General features: G+C 50.9%; 1 protein-coding gene across 2 annotated transcripts in view; it reads left to right on the forward strand.

The window, feature by feature from the left end:
- Nucleotides 1-14,651, forward strand: part of LOC146869508 (endogenous retrovirus group PABLB member 1 Env polyprotein-like) — a 42,255-nt gene that overhangs the window by 11,016 nt on the left and 16,588 nt on the right. For both annotated transcript variants that reach the window (XM_085603284.1, XM_085603293.1), the window contains exon 2: nucleotides 1,649-1,919. Coding sequence is in view for 1 of the 2 variants with exons in the window: in XM_085603293.1 (XP_085459419.1) it covers nucleotides 1,649-1,919 (271 nt within the window). In the remaining variant the exon portion in view is untranslated. The remainder of the gene's footprint in view (nucleotides 1-1,648; nucleotides 1,920-14,651) is intronic.

The raw sequence follows: 14,651 nt of genomic DNA on the forward strand, positions 1-14,651 counted from the left end.
GTACTCACGCGTGTACGGCCCGTACACGTGTGAGTACGGCCAGTATCACTATAGTTGTGTTACCGTAGGCCATAGTGATACGGGCCGTACTCACGCGTGTACGGCCCGTACATGCGTGAGTACGGCCCGTATCACTATAGTTGTGTTACCGTAGGCCATAGTGATACGGGCCGTACTCACGCGTGTACGGGCCGTATTCACGCGTGTACGGCCCGTACACGCGTGAGTACGGCCCGTATCACTATGGCCTACGGTAACACAACTATAGTGATACGGGCCGTATCACTATGGCAGTTGGCCATATTGTCAAGGACTGTGGAGAGGGCCCAGCCTTTCACCCAGGAGGAGAATGAGGCCCTGCTGGATGTGATCCTCCCACAGTACCCCATGCTGTATGGTCGACCAGGGGAGCAGGTGAGTGCTGACTCCACTACCTTTGCCTGTGCACCTTTTTTGTGTCTGTCACTTCTGGCATTGTGTCCAGGTGTGACAGACATGCAATGTTGTTTAGAGTGGGTCCCGGGGGGGGTGGATGGCTTATGTCTCTCATGCAGGGCTTGATGTAGTTCATGTGTGCACTCCTCACTTGCATTGTGCTTACTGTGACATTCACTGCATAGTGCATGGCACATTCAGCCTGGCTCATCCTCTTGGGCATTCTTGTTCTATTGTCCTGCGGTGATTCAGTGGTCACCCCGGTGTGACAGGTGACTGCACCCACAGATGTGTGTGAGTTGAGTGGAGCTGTGGTGAGAGTGGTGAGAGTGTCCAAATGATGTGTACGCCCCCTGGACATTGATGTGTGTGAATGTTCCTTGTCATGTGGGTGAGTGTCTATGCTGCATGGAGGAGGCAACTGCTCGACCCATCTGATGTGTGAAGTAAGCCGTGCTGTGTGTCTGACTTGCTGAGCTAGCCCCACACCTGTGACACCCCCCTGGCAAGTGGCACATGTGCAGAGTGAGGTTTGTATCCGCTGTTGACAATGGCAGGTGATTGATCTGTGCCTGTCTGTGTACTCTGCTGAGGTTTCGTCAGTACCTGGGGCATGTGACTGCTTTGCAGTGCTGTCCATCAGCCTTGTGTTGCTTGGGATGCACAGTGTGTGCCATGATCAGGGATTGGTTCGCACCTCTCATGCCACCTGTGTACTTACTATGCCATGTAGTGCATTGGTGCGTCCACAGTGGCAAATGTCCCTATGACTAAGGTGCTATTACTTGCCAGCATTAGGCCTGGGCGGCAAATTCCGTTCCGCTCGCGGAATTTGCGTAATTTGCGAAATTTCGCGTTCCGCGGAGAACGCGAAATTGCTCAAAAGAGTGTTTTCCGCAATTTCGCGAAATTTTTGCTTGTTCGCGTTCTCAAAATGCATGTTCGCGAGATATTTCTCCTCGAGCACGCAAACAGCAATTGCGAACAGGAAAAAAGCATCGCGAACAAGCAATTCCGCGTGTTCGCGGAATTTCTACGTGTTCGCGGAGATTTTTTACCGTTTCGCGGAGATTTGCGTAACGCAATTACGCAAATTCCGCCCACCCCTAGCCAGCATACTATGCCCTGTTCAACAAATAAAAGATGTTCAAATGTGTGTCTCTGTGACATGGTGCAGGTGTAGTGATGTTGTCCCACTTTGTCATCCTCACAGGTAACCGGCTACCAGAAGGGGAAGATCTGGAAGGAGGCCGTCAAGGCCGTGCAATCGGTGGAGGGTCGCAGTCGGTGCCTGCCACAAGTGAGGAAGAGATGGCAGGACATCCGGTGCTGGACCCGTAGGATCGCCCGGGTCATGCTGAAGGAGGAGGCTCCCCGCAAGCATGGCGGGCGCCGGCGCCTGACCCACCAAATGAAGCGTGTCCTGGCGGTGGTCTTCCCTGACCTGGATAGGCGGATACAGGAGTTACAGCAGCAGGAAGGGGGTAGGTACATGTGTGTTTGTTGTGTGTCGCCAGCTTTTGTAGCTGCTCAGTCGCCTGGATACACTGCCAGGGTATATATGTGCAGTGCATATCCTGTTCCCCCAAGTCAACCTGTGCTGTTCGTCCTCCCTTCCCCTCCTTGACATGTGTTACCTGGTCTGTGTGTTATCACTATTGCACATGGTCATCTAGGCTGCCAGTTAATCAAAGTGCACACTGCTTTCAGCATCATGTGTGGGGGTGGTCTGCCTGTGCCCTTTCCTGTTCAGTCATTTGGGGGTGCATAATTGTTGGCACTGATGCTGAGTCTCAACATAGGAGTGTGAAGTTTCAAAAGAACAGACTTGCAGCATGCATTACCAATGTTGTGGCCTCAGACATGATGTGCATGAGTGGGAGATATGCATAGTGCCGGGACGGTTGCTCCTGTTACATTCACCTCATTCCAGGACCATGGAGCAGTGTGCCCACTACAGTCCCCTGACACAGCCTGCCCTCCTAATCATGTGTGTCATCCAACACTGTGCACATTCACTGTGGGTTCAGCATGGCTCTGCCTCTGTGGCATTGTTCCCTGGCCTAGGTTGTATTTTTCACATGTGTGCTACATGTGTCTACTGGACAGGGATACACCAGTTTGCTTGTGCATACTCACACTGGGCAGTGCCTGTGTGGCTATTCACAACAATCTGTTGATGGTTGTTTGTGACAAATATGTTTTGCCAGCCCTACAAGGTGATGATGTGTTAATGAAGCTAGTTTTCAAGCACAGTTATTGTAACCATGAATAAGAGGTGTCACTTCTTGATCGGTATCAGTCACATTGACTCAGGTATGGGTGGGTGTGTTGTGCGGGAGGGGCATACATGTTCAATCCTGTCTTTTCATTGCCAGTTCTAACTTGTGTGTGATAATTCGCAGTACAGAAAGTCACAGTGCAGTGCCCCCGTGATATTGGCCAGTGCTTAATGTTTGTGCTTCGTAGCCTGTGTCAGTCATGTATCCTGCTTGTACATTTTTTGCACCTGTGTGTGTTCAGATGCTACACAGTTGTGACTTTGTGTGCTGACATCTGTGGGTACATTCTGGCTTGCCATGAGGGTGTCCCCACAGTACAGCTTTTTTTCAAAACAATTGCAAGCCCATTAGCTTATGCATTGTCCTGGGTGTGGACATGTGTGCCACTCCAGATGTGTAGCCAACTGTGTAATCAGGTGACGGATAGCCATGTGACAAATGACATTATTCAAGTTGTTACTCAGAGAAATTGTCCCTTGGCACTCACTACACCTGTCAACATGTCTCAATGTTTCATATGCTTGACCTTGTTGTTTTGTTGTGAAGGACAATAATGTGCCTGCATGACAGATGTCTCCCAAGGAAGTGCACAAGACACCACCTTTACACATTCCAGGGACAAGCTGGCACATTTTAAAGTAAGGCACAGTTTGAACAACACTTGTTTAGAGTTCATACATATACATGTTCCCACAGTGTGGTTGCATTTGGGTTAGTCCTTGGTTGTTGCTGATACCAACTTACGAGTGTCAAGTCATCCAGACCACCGTGGTGCCATGTATATGTACTTACTGATACCCCATTTCTGCCTAACAGTGGCTTATTTGAATGAGTCTGGCAGCTCAGACAATGACTGTGTACATGTAGTTTGGTGTGCACCTCCTTGTGTGACTTCTGTTATACCAACACATGTGTGTTCTGTTCACAAAGTGGCACATTCACACATTCTAGACATGTCCATTGTGTAAAGGGTTGTGATTCTCCAGGAATCACAATGTATTTCTTTGGGGTTTCCAAAGTACTCACAGGTCTCTGAGTGTGGGGACACCTTCTGCATTGGCATGTGGTATTTGGCCTTGGGTGCGACATTACTGTTTGGTTCACAGTGAACAAGAGGTGGCATGCCTTCATAGTCTTGCTGTGCTCAACTGATCCCAGACACTAGCTTCTCAGGATCTTGGAATTTCAAGTTATTTGCTGTTGTGTCCTAATTTTCATCGTTTCCAAGTGGCATGGTGGGTCAACTAACTGGGGAGTGCAGGGCTTACATATGTGGGGAGTATTCTAGATGTTACTCATGATGCCTTTCCTGATATGCACTGTTGCCTATTTTGTTTGGACTCATGTGTCAGATGTATACAGGTGACTGATTTTTTCCTGTCCCTTCACCTTGCACACAGCATCATCGGAGGACACCGAGGGAGACACCGGCACGGACGTGGAGGAGGGATCGAGCACTGGTGCCACCACTGCTGAGGAGTCAGCGGAATCTAGTGGCACGGAGGGCGAGGGGAGTGAGGCGGAGGACCTGCCCAGTACCAACACTGACTACGAGGCTGACGGGTCCGAGGCTGAACTACCTGAGGGGGCGGAGGCTGCTCCAACAGCTGGCAGCAGCACTCCATCCGTCACCGCCCCCTCCATTCCCATCACCACCCTCCCACTTGCTCAGGTCCCTTCTGTCCGTGCTTGGCAACACCGTGTCTCCTTCGTTCCAGGCACCGCACCCCCTGCCCCTGTCCCCCCTGCTGCCCTCACTGCCGAGTCTGTGGACATTCAGCGGCAGTTGCAGGTTGGGCAGGCATCGATCCTGACTGTCCTCCATGGACACACCAGACTGCTGACCCAGATGGTGTCGTACATGGAGGGCATCTCATCAGCGATGTCTGACCAACGCATGTTGCTGAGGTCCCTGAACTCGTCACTGAAGGCAGCAGTGAGTCACCTGCAGCGCTGCGACCCCCTACCCCTGCACCGTCCACAAGTCCCACACCCATGCCTGTCCCAAGCACACCAAGACATCCACACACACGCACCCCACCAGACACAAGCAGCACACCACCACGTAAGGGCAAGCGCACACCTCCTGACACGCACACTCAGGGGGAAGCAGGCACACCCACTGGGTCTGGGGCACACAGGCAGGCACGCAGCCAAAGTCCTCGTCCACATGACTCACTCCCCAGTCCCTCCGATGTCACTCCCCTCGGCTCCCCTGCCCCAGAATCGGAGAAGGAGGCCTACTTGGCTGGGTTGGGCCTCAGCCCCACTAGTTCACCTGGCCGCAAACGGTCAAGGCACTCCACGGGTAGGGGAGTTAAGTCCCCCAGCCTGTCCACCACCTCCCCCAGTAGCGCTGCAATCCATCCCTCCGACCCCCCCCTCCTTGGGGCCTGTTGTTTCTCCGGGTGCAGGGGAGACTCTCGAAGATCTGGCAGCAGTGTGCAGCGCCGTGCTCACCTCCACCTTTGGCGCTGCCCCACCCCCTGTGGTGGAGTCGTCCGTCCCTGCACCCACCACACCTGCCCTTCCTCCTCCTGTCCCTGCGGTGCCTGGTCCTTCCCCACATGATGCCCCCCCCCCCAGTAGACGAACCAGAGGGTTCTAATGTGCAGGCAAGCTAGGGGAGACGCGTGGCCATGTGTCCCCCACAAGGACTTCATATCTGGACTGGCCATTGGCCTTTGTACATAGTGTTCTTTGCTACATCTTATTTGTTCACGCTGAATAAAGCATTTTCTTTTTCATTTTGAAAAGTCTTGCATTTCATGTATTGATGTTGATGCTGAGGCTCCAGGAGTTGGGGTTGTGGGAATATGTTATGTTTCATGGAAATGTTGTAGTCTGCATCTCATGGGGTGGAACCTGGGATCTGCGCGCCCTCACAAGGTCTCTGCAAAGAATCTTTGGTCGTGTCTGCTCTTTGTGTTTGGAGACATTGTCCCTAGGAGTGTTCCTTCCTCTGTGGCACCTGACATCTCCCCTGCAGGGGATTGCACAATTGTTGTGTTGACCTGTGTCTACATTTCCTTTGTTGGTGATGGATCCCTTCAACTCTGGCCATGCCTGCTCAGCAATGTCTCCGGCTGCATCGTCTGTGCCATCCTTGGTACTCACTGTACTTGTGTATAGAGTATGTTGCCATGCCTTCATGGAGAAATTGTCCCTTTTCCGCACAATGCATGTGTGTAATCCCAGCCTAGCAAACATATGGTACTTGTTCTGCAGGGTGTTTGGGCACCAGACTCACAATTGTGGGCATTGTATCTGTGGGAACTCCACTCTATTCCTTCCATGAGAGACAACATCTTGGTGGCTGTCCCAGCACCTGTACATTCCTATCAGTCCTGGGATGTGCGTGACAGTGTGTGTTCCCTTTGGCTCTCTTAGTTTAGTGGGCATTGACATGACCATACAGTCTTGTGGCATGATCTCTGTGTGTGTATTGTGCTGCATCCGCCAGGGGTGGGTATGCATGTGTGATTTGTCCTCACACCCACATGTGGTGTGTCATGCAGTGCGGGAAAGACATCCATCCTCATGGGAGTGGGACACTGCTGTCAGTGATGTGTTGTTATGGCACTATCAACATATTCCAAATTTCGGGATGCGTACATACACCCATGGAGTTGGGATCATCTGATAATGATGTACACACCCCCATGTCTGTGTCCACTGCTGGGAGTGATGGGCACCCACCCCTCACATGTCTGTGTCCACTGCTGGGAGTGATAGGCACCCACCCCCATGTCCCTGTCCACTGCTGGTATTCCTCTGCACCCACCCCCATGTCCCTGTCCACTGCTGGTACTCCTCTGCACCCACCCCCATGTCTGTGTCCACTGCTGGGAGTGATAGGCACCCACCCCTCACATGTCTGTGTCCACTGCTGGTATTCCTCTGCACCCACCCCCATGTCTGTGTCCACTGCTGGAAGTGATAGGCACACACCCCTCACATGTCTGTATCCACTGCTGTTATTCCTCTGCACCCACCCCCATGTCCCTATCCACTGCTGGTATTCCTCTGCACCCACCCCCATGTCTCTGTCCACTGCTGGGAGTGATAGGCACCCACCCCTCACATGTCTGTGTCCACAGCTGGGAGTGATAGGTACCCACCCCCATGTCTGTGTCCACTGCTGGGAGTGATAGGCACACACCCCTCACATGTCTGTGTCCACTGCTGGTATTCCTCTGCACCCACCCCCATGTCCCTGTCCACTGCTGGTATTCCTCTGCACCCACCCCCATGTCTGTGTCCACTGCTGGGAGTGATAGGCACCCACCCCTCACATGTCTGTGTCCACTGCTGGGAGTAATAGGCACACACCCCTCACATGTCTGTGTCCACTGCTGGTAATCCTCTGAACCCACCACCATGTACCTGTCCACTGCTGGTATTCCTCTGCACCCACCCCGATGTCTGAGTCCACTGCTGGTATTCCTCTGCACCCACCCACCCACCCACTTGCCCCCTTGCTGTGGTACACTGCTGTCCTGGGCATACACCACCCCCAATTTACAGCTGATTTGCTGCACCAAGCTGTAAACCAACATTCGTGGCGTGTGTATGCCTTGTATCCATCATGTAATGGGGCCGTAGGGGTACGGGTGGTACGGCCCGTACCCCTGCATTCATAGGGTGTGTACGAGCCGTACCACGCGTACCCCTACGTCACCTCTACAATGGTGGTACGGCCCGTACCCACGCTCTGGGGGGCGTGGGTACGGGCCATACCACGCGTACCCCTACGTCACCTCTACAATGGTGGTACAGCCCGTACCCACGCTCTGGGGGGCGTGGGTACAGGCCGTACCACGCGTACCCCTACGTCACCGCTACAATGGTGGTACGGCCCGTACCCACGCTCTGGGGGGCGTGGGTACGGGCCGTACCACGCGTACCCCTACGTCACCACTACAATGGTGGTACGGCCCGTACCCACGCCCCCCAGAGCATGGGTATGGGCCGTACCACGCGCACCCCTATGGCACCTCTACAATGGTGGTACGGCCCATACCCACGCCCCCCAGAGCGTGGGTACGGGCCGTACCACCATTGTAGCGGTGACGTAGGGGTCACCGCTACGTAGGATCGTACTTGCTGGTCCGTAAAACGCTGCCTGACTCCGTCTGGACGTCACGTACGCGATGTCCCAGATCGGAATTGTGGGTAAGTTTTCGCCGCACGTAGTTTTTTACGAGTCGTACAGAAATTGTATTTCTGTCCGAATCGTACTTGCGGGTTTGTAAGCTGTTTTGCCCGGGTACGAGTCGGACGGAGAATACGCTCCGTACGACCATTCGTACCCGGGTTTTACAGGATCAGAATTGGCACCAATGTCAATAGTATATGTATATATGTATATATATCTGTTTTTATATTATTTTTAAATTATAATATAAATAAAAAATATTAGTTTAATAACTTTTTTGTAAGTAGATATATGTAAATATAGATATGAATTATTATTATATATGTGTTTAACTTTTAAAAATTAAGTTTATTTGTTATATTTGTTAGATATATATTAAATATGATTACTATTGAATATATTTAATATTTATTATCTTATTGTATATATATTTAAGAACCGATATTTAATATATCTATTTTAATGACATAAATGTTTCTCCCCTGATATTTTGGTACTCACCATTATAAAGATCTGATGACGATATTTTTGTCATCAATGTTTCGGTCCCAATATCTTTGTATCTTGGTATTTGCAGGGTCCATATTCTGTCAGTGAACTGTACTGGTGCACAAACATCAGCCATGCTCCAACGCAGACACCCTTGCTCCATGGTGCAAGGGTGCCAGCGCTGCAGGGATGATTTTTGTTGTTCAGGGTGGGACACCTTCCTGCACAAAAACAATCATTGATTATTTTTTGCTCCTTCTATGTGAGCTGCAGTACATTGAAAGAACAAATAATGAGGAGAAATAGGAGTATTTGCACCACTCCTACGCCTCCTCAGGCAAGGCGTAGAATTCTGAAACATTCCCAGTTTTACGATACTTTGTAAATTTGGGAATGTGTCAGGTTCCATGGATGTTACATGATAACCCTCATAGCAACACCCATGGAACTCCCCTTTCTCACAGAGTAATACGTGAAAGAGGCCCATATTTACACGACCATGAAAAGTCATGCAGGGTGACTCTATGTGGCCTTGTAAATATGGGCAGGCACACTGCGTCACTGGTGCATCAAAAAAAGTGATGCACCGGCGGTGCAATGGGCTTGCAAATACGCTCGTGGAATTGTAAGTAGTATGCTTCCTTACAGATTCCTCATCCATATAACTGGGGGCATATTTTCAAGGGCCTTGCATCATGCTTGCACCACGTAAAGCTCCAAGTCATTTTATGAAGTCACGCAAAGGCACATTGCATGGCATTGAATGGCTTTACAAATGTGGACTTGCCTTACTCTGCTCAAGGGTCGTTTTCCATGGGCACTGCAGTGGGTGTTCCCATGCAACTCCCATAATTTTGATGTATTCCCAGATTTACCAGGACATGTAAACCTGTGAATGTGTCAAAATCGTACACCTCCCTAAGTGAGGCGTTATGAGGAGACATATCTTCATTTCTCCTAATTTTTTCCTCTTTCTATGTGTGCTGCATTGTGCAGCACACATAGAGGCCGATTCCGATTCCGGACATAAAACGTACTGACTGACACGGACCGGGGACGGAGACCGACCGACACGGACCAGTGCCATATGACCCAAGAAGTACAACGCAACGCATGTGAATTACAACCCACTCGCACGGAACATGAGCCGAACGACCGACCCGTACAAAAATCAGTGAGTCGCCCGTAAAATGACCGTGAATCCTACCGACCGACACGCACCAGGAACTGACGTGACTGAAACGTACCCGCGATGTACGAGCCGCGCAGTACGATGCCAAACGTGTGAATTGAGACCGACTCGCACAGAGCACGATCATGAAAACAAAGACGCACAGCAAATAGTGACTAGCAAATAACAGACCCCTCTGCGTCTGACGCGTACGACAATGTCGAAAACAGCAGAATGTCAGTGTGACAGACTCGGTTTAGCCCGCGCGAGCCACATGCAGCGTCCGACACGGTCAAACAAACGTTTCCATCATACACAACAAAAGCAAAGGAAAAGTCACAAAAAAAGCCCAAAAAACAAATGACAAAACCAATAAATAAAAAATACAAAAGAAGAACAAAGACACACCCACAACTCCCCCTATATAATGGCAAGAAAGCCCTACCATGATCCTTTGCAAACTACTGGCATAGGACAGCAGACACCACCACCACATTGCAGAGACACACCACAACTCACACAACACACAACAACTACACCATTTGCACCACTTAAAAACTACATGACATATTCACTGACAAACTCACACCCACCACACTCACATACACCCCTCCCATCAATCCCCACAACCACCCAGCACCATGCCCCCCAAGAAGAATCCAAAGTTCACAGATAGTGAGTTGGAAGTCATGATTGACGAAATACTCAGGGTAGAGCCACAGTTGTTTGGCACATTGGTCCAAAATGGCTGACACTAGGCCCTGCTATGGGGAGCACAGGGCCCTGCTGGGCCCTGGCCTCCACCTGACAACAGGACACCAATGCCAGACAGCCTGAACGTAAATCGTGACCCCCTGCATTGGAAGCATGACACATGGGGGATTCGCTGGCCTCTGTGGGTGAAGGAGGTCCTGCAATGACTCCAAATGCCAACAATGCCGCCTCAAAGCACACCTTCTCAGCAAGAACAAAGTGCACCCTTGGGACCAGTCACTCCAAAAGTAAATGCCTTAGCAAGATGGATGACACATGGTCATAATGTATGAATTGTCTGCAAGTCACACCTATGTACTGACCAACTCAAACACATCTACACTCTCACCCATTGGAACTCTAGGTCTCCTCCCACTTCCTGGAGATGCAGTGTCCCTGTGGTGTCCCCTGACCTGGCAGTGAAGGTGTGTCTTGTAGATGACAATCGGGGAGATGTAGACAGTACATAGCAACAAGCACACACAATGTCACCTATACATCATTGACAGTGGACACCTGACGGTGACTAGAATGGACACACACATAGCTGACACTGTAGCATGGTGTCATCCCAAAAATGTGCAGATGTGAGCTGCAGTTCAATCCCACATCGGTCTGCGTTGTACGCATCATTCATACAACACATCATTCACTGTCTTGGAGACCCCAAACACAATGACTAACCTGGACTGCATCTGAGGAGGCATGCAACTCACTGCAGCTGAACTGTAATACACACTCCTCTGCCCATCACTTTAATGAGCATTGAAAAGCAAGAGAGCACCTGTGCCCAATCCCTCTCACTGTTGATGAATTTGGCAAGATAGAAGGTGTTAGCACATACAAAACTCAGCACCAACTTCATTAGCTATGCTAACCCCATGACTTGTATGAAAATAGATGTGAACTAGGAACACAGACAACTAATTAGTATCTCACAATGGATCTCTGGCATACCATACTGCAACCATGTTGCACAGACACACAAATGTGACGCACAGAGGAAAGAAAAGAATCACACAACACTTGCCCCAAACTCGCAACACACCCCAAGTGTAATAGTACGTATGTCATTGTTAAAGCACAAATGTGGACAGGGATAATACAGCAGCGTCAGGCATGTGACGGAGCCTGAGTGGCAATGGGCATCTACAGACAATTGATCAATACATGAGCTGGTCATGCACACAGCTTGACGTGCACATCGAAATGCTCCAGGTTGCCATTACAAAGTGCTCCAACAATATCAACCTCTGTCTGTCACAACTTAGGACAATGCAATGTACAGACCCTCATAATGATGTTCAGTGTCAAATGTCATGTGTGTGAAACATTGAGGTCTGTAGAAACAGAACATACATTGTGTGTCTCCTCCAAACACAGGTGATGCTTGGGACACAGCAGGTCCTGAGGAACAGTCTCAGTCCCAGACTCTGGCAGACCCTGAGCTCCCCGGTGTGGATCACTCTACGTCCTCTTCGGACGCCGACCTGGATCGACCTGGCCCCTCCGGCGTGAGCCATCGTGCAGCCCCATCAGCAGTAACATCAGCAACACCCTCAACCACTCCTGCCACATTGGACACCAGACAGAGTCCCCATGCCAACAAGGACAGGCCCAGGCCCAGGCCCCAGAAGAAAAACGGAACAGGTCCACAGGGCCCAACGGAAGCAAGGGACAACACCACCGGCGCTAACACTCATGGGGGCCCAGTATCGGCTGGGCCTGCCCGTGTGGGTCGGACCGGTGGGAGGCTGGACAGGCAGAAGTCACGGCCTGCAGAATCGGCTGGACTGCATGATGAGCCACACCTGGAACGCATCATAGATGCGTACCAGGTACGCACCAGAGGGTTTGGACAGGTAGTGGGGATTCTCAAAGAACAGCAGGCTGCTCATCATGCCCGTTTGGACTCCCACATGGCCCGGATGGAGTCCAAGTCCAAGATGGAGAACAACAGCCCCAGAACCCAGCGACCACGCACGCAACCTGGGGGTCATCTTCGACTCTGCCCTCTCCATGGCCAAGCAAGTCAACGCCGTCTCCGCGTCCTGCTTCAACACCCTCCGAATGCTCCGCAGGATCTTCAAATGGATCCCCTCCGACACAAGAAAAACTGTCACCCAGGCCCTCGTCACCAGCAGACTGGACTACGGGAACGCCCTCTACGCAGGAACAACAACCAAGCTCATGAGACGGCTGCAACGCATCCAGAATGCCTCAGCACGACTGATCCTTGACGTCCCTCGACGCAGTCACATCACACCCCACCTGAGAGGCCTGCACTGGCTCCCCATCAACAAGAGGATCACCTTCAAACTCCTCATCCATGCACACAAAGCCCTACACAACGCCGGACCAGCATACCTCAACGACCGACTCAGCTTCTACACCCCCACCCGCAACCTCCGCTCTGTCAACCTCGCCCTCGCCACAGTCCAGCGCATCCGGAAATCCACCGCCGGCGGCAGCTCCTTCTCCCACCTCGCCGCCAAGACCTGGAACACTCTCCCCACCGACCTACGACAGACCCAGGACCTGCTTGCCTTCAGAAGACTTCTCAAGACCTGGCTCTTCGATCAGTAGCAGCCCCCCCCCCCCCCCCCCAGCGCCTTGAGACCCTCACGGGTATGTAGCGCGCTTTACAAATATGATGATTGATTGAAGATGGAAAAATTGGATGAACTAACAGCGGTGCATAGGGACATATTGACATGCCTCCGCAGATCAGCACCAACCTGACCACACCTCCCTGTGAGCCCACAACATATGTTGCCACAACATCTGTAACAGCCACAGGGAGAAAGGAGGACTCTGGCGGAGAGTCTTCGGCACCACAGCAGCCTGCACATGAGGGTCCCCCGAGAAAGAAGAGGGGTCATCCGAAAAAGGGCAATTGAAACGCTGATGGCCAAGGCACCCAACACCTGCTCCTGTTAACGTCCTTTGTGTGCAAACCAGTTGACCTTGTCGACCTACATCCAAATCACCCACTGGACATGGAGGGTTAAAGTTGTGACAATGCAACAAATGACTGTGGATTCTACTCTGGACATTTCACCAACTTACCTGTGAACTTTGGATTACCATCACATTATACAGCACTGCAAAATCCGTTCACCATCCTTACATATGTATGTAAATAAATTCACAATCACACAATCCTTGCCTCTGTCTTGATTCCTACTTGCTTTGTGCCATGGCGATGATGAGCTGCTAAGGAACACTGTGTATGCAAACTATTACAGCAATGCAAACACCGTTATGTGAGTCATGTGAATGTGACAAATATGAGGGAGGCACACTAGGACAACACAACACATACTCACCATGGCCCCTAACTGATCGTCAACACTGATGTCAACTGGAGATACAGTGGAATGCACACACAACACCCATATTGGGTCATTGGCAAGCTGCCCACAGGTACAGGATGCGAATTACTGTTGGATGTGTGGACACACAGAGCACATCTCAAAGTGAAGGGCTGTTTTATTAAATATTCACATTGTGAGAATTCTACAACTGATGCACGTTAACCTCACGCGACAGTTATCCTAAAATTAAACATGTGGTGAACGATGAAAGTCCAGGGGTGTGTGCCAGGATCTGTATCTTGGGGTTCAGACCGCTCCACACAGCATCCAAAGTACCCTATGAAGGACAGACAGAAAACACAATCAAAAACACAGATTTACAGCAGACAATACATGCTCAAAACAAAACTCTAACTACCCAGACACAACCTAACAATCAGGTAAACACTGGGAGTACAGACTACCTGAAAGGACACATCACAGCAAGCATACTGACATGTAGCATACAGCCACACTCAATCAGCACCAGTGCACCACCAACATAGGTCATGCCGAAACAATACTTTGACAACACATACCTGTATACTGACATTCATGGGAAGAAGTTCTGGATCTGCTGGCTCTGAACATCACCATCACCCTCATCATCACTGGCATCATGCCCCAGACCAGGATGCTCCACGGCTGGCGGAGGTTGGTCATCGTCATCCAGGATGAGAGGCAACCGCTTCCACACTACCAGGTTGTGTAGCGTGCATCACACAATGATTACCCTGCACACCTTCGCAGGTGCATATGGGAGGGCCCCTCCTGTCTTGTCCAGGCAGCGGAATCTGCTTTTCAGGAGGCCAAATGTCTGCTCAATCACTCTCCTGGTACGACCATGTGCCTCATTGTAGCGCATCTCTGCTGGTGTCACAGGGTTCCTGAGGGGTGTCAGCAACCATGGCATGTTGGGGTATCCGGAGTCACCTACAGGGAGACAATTGCACATTAGTTGAGCGTGAAAATAGGGTGCAAATCAACTTTAGCAAACACACATAATG

The sequence above is a fragment of the Triturus cristatus genome, chromosome 1_1, assembly GCF_964204655.1.
Source record: "Triturus cristatus chromosome 1_1, aTriCri1.1, whole genome shotgun sequence".
NCBI classification, from domain to species: domain Eukaryota; kingdom Metazoa; phylum Chordata; class Amphibia; order Caudata; family Salamandridae; genus Triturus; species Triturus cristatus.